Raw genomic sequence first — 2,462 nt, 5'->3', positions numbered from 1 at the left:
GACCAACGGTTGGCCAGTTGTTGACCAACAGTTGGCCAATGGTTGACCAACAGTTGGCCAACAGTTGACCAGTGGTTGACCAACGGTTGGCCAGTGGTTGACCAGTGGTTGACCAACAGTTGACTAGTGGTTGACCAGTGGTTGACCAGAGGTCGACCAACAGATGACCACAAGGCAGCACTGTGACCTGGTGGCCAAGAGGGCCAACGGGACCCTGGGGTACATTACCCAGCGCACAGCCAGCAGGGCAAGAAAGGGGCCTGGTTGGTCAACAGTCGCCCAGCAGTTGGCCAGTGGTCACCGAGCCGTTCACCAGCAGTTGACCAGTGGTTCACCAGTAGTTGATCAATGGTTGACCACGAGCCAGCAGTGAGCCCTGGTGGCCAAGAAGGATAAGAGAACCATGGGGTGCCTTGCCCAGAGCGTGGCCAGCAGGGCAGGGAGGGGCCTGATTGGTCAACAGTTGGCCAGTGTTCGACCAGTGGTTGGCCAACAGTTGACCAGTGGTTGACCAATGGTTGGCCAATGGTTGACCAGTGGTTGACCAACAGTTGACCAGTGGTTAACCAACAGTTGGCCAGAGGTTGACCAGTGGTTGACCAACAGTTGGCCAATGTTCGACCAGTGGTTGACCAACAGTTGGCCAGTGTTCGACCAGTGTTCGACCAGTGGTTGACCAGTGGTTGACCAGTGGTTGACCAGTGGTTGGCCAACAGTTGGCCAGCGGTTGACCAATGGCTGACCACAAGGCAGCACTGTGCCCTGGTGGCCAAGAGGGCCAACAGGACCCTGGGGTGTGTGGCCCAGAGCGTGGCCAGCAGGGCAGGGAGGTGCTCCTCCCCTCTGCTCTGCCCTGGGGGGGGCACAGCTGGAGCACTGCGCCCAGTGCTGGGCTTCCAGTTGAGGGCAGACTGGGAACTGGTGGAGAGAGCCAAGAGGAGGGGGCGGAGATGGGGGGGGCCTGGAGGCCCTCGTGGTGGGGACGGGCTGAGAGCCCCGGGGCTGTGCAGCCGGAGGGGAGAAGGCTGAGAGGGGTCTGAGCAGCACTGATTGGTATCTGGAGGGCGGGGGACAGGAGGAGGGGCACGGGTGTGTCTGAGGGAGCTGCAGGGGTCCCCTCCAACCCAACAGATCTGAGTTTCCGTCTTTGATCTACACAAGAAGCTGGAGTCCACAGGTTGCCCGTATCTCAGCTGCAGCCTCAATGTACTCCCCTTCCCTCTCCGCAGAGGACCTGGCGCTGCAGCTGGCCCTGGCCATCCAACACGGCGACGAGGAGGCAGCCACACGCTGCGCCGTGGCCCTGGCCCGGCAGCAGGCCACGCTCAGCATCCTGCTGAAGGAATCCAATTACCCCGAGGATGAAATCTGGTGAGCGGCGCTGCCCCGGCGTCCCCTCGCAGGCCCGGGGTTGGGGGGTCCCAGTGGGTTTGTTCCTAAAGGAGCTCGTGGGGAGGGGAAAGGGTCGTAAGCAGGAGCTGCGGGGAAGGCCCAGGGCAACGCTTCTCAATGGGGGAGGGCAGACTGAGGTTGAATTGACGGATGAAATTTGTCACCGCAAGGGTGGGGGGGCAGCGCGGGTGGGCTGCGGGTCTAGAGGGGCCTGAACCCCGGTGCCAAACTGGTCAGAACTGGGGGCTCAAAGCCAACGGTGAGACACGCAGAGCGGGCGGGAGGGGAGCAGCACGTGGGGTACGCGCGGCGGTGCGCTGCTGTTGTGGAATGATGTGGGTTTGGTTGGAAGGGTCCTTAAAGGTCAGAGAACTACAGCATGGGTTGGGTTGGAAGGGTCCTTAAAGACCATAGAGCTATGGAAGATTTGCATTGGGAGGGTCTTGAATGGTCACAGAACCACAGCATGGTTAGGTTGGAAGGGTCTTGAAAGATCACAGAGCTATGGAAGGGTTGCAGTGGAATGGTCCGGAAAGGTCATAGAAGCATGGAATGGTTGGATTGGATTGGGTTGGAAGGGTCCTTAAAGACCACAGAACCATGGCGTGGTTGGGTTGGAAGGATCCTTCAAGATCATAGAGCTACGAAAGGGTTGCAGTGGCAGGGTCCTGAAAAGTCACAGAAGCGTGGAATAGTTGGATTGGAAGGGTCCTTAAAGATCACAGAACCACAGCATGGTTGGGTTGGAAGGGTCCTGAAAGATCACAGAACCACAGAATGGGTTGACTTCGAAAGGTCCTTACAGATCACAGAGCTATGGAAGGGTTGGATTGAGAGGGTCCTGAAGGGTCATAGAAGCACAGAGTGGTTGGGTTGGGTTGGAAGGGTCCTTAATGATCTTAGAACCACAGAATGGGTTGGGTTGGAAGGGTCCTTACAGTTCACTGAACCATAGCATGGTAGGGTTGGAAGGGTCCTTCAAGATCATAGAGCTGTGGAAGTGTTGCAGTGGCAGGGACCTGAATGGTCACAGAAGCATGGAATGGTTGGGTTGGGTTGGGTTGGGTTGG

General features: G+C 58.2%; 1 protein-coding gene across 1 annotated transcript in view; it reads left to right on the top strand.

The window, feature by feature from the left end:
- Positions 1 to 1,078: 1,078 nt before the first annotated feature.
- The window catches only part of LOC110391473 (ranBP-type and C3HC4-type zinc finger-containing protein 1-like), a 13,060-nt gene continuing 11,676 nt past the window's right edge, over positions 1,079 to 2,462 (top strand). The window contains exon 1 of the mRNA XM_021383361.1: positions 1,079 to 1,373. Within this exon, the coding sequence (XP_021239036.1) occupies positions 1,205 to 1,373 (169 nt within the window). The 5' untranslated portion in view covers positions 1,079 to 1,204. The remainder of the gene's footprint in view (positions 1,374 to 2,462) is intronic.

Source organism: Numida meleagris, unplaced genomic scaffold (genome assembly GCF_002078875.1).
Source record: "Numida meleagris isolate 19003 breed g44 Domestic line unplaced genomic scaffold, NumMel1.0 unplaced_Scaffold378, whole genome shotgun sequence".
NCBI classification, from domain to species: domain Eukaryota; kingdom Metazoa; phylum Chordata; class Aves; order Galliformes; family Numididae; genus Numida; species Numida meleagris.
Note: the sequence above shows the minus strand (reverse complement) of the source record. Positions and strands in the feature narration are given on the sequence as shown.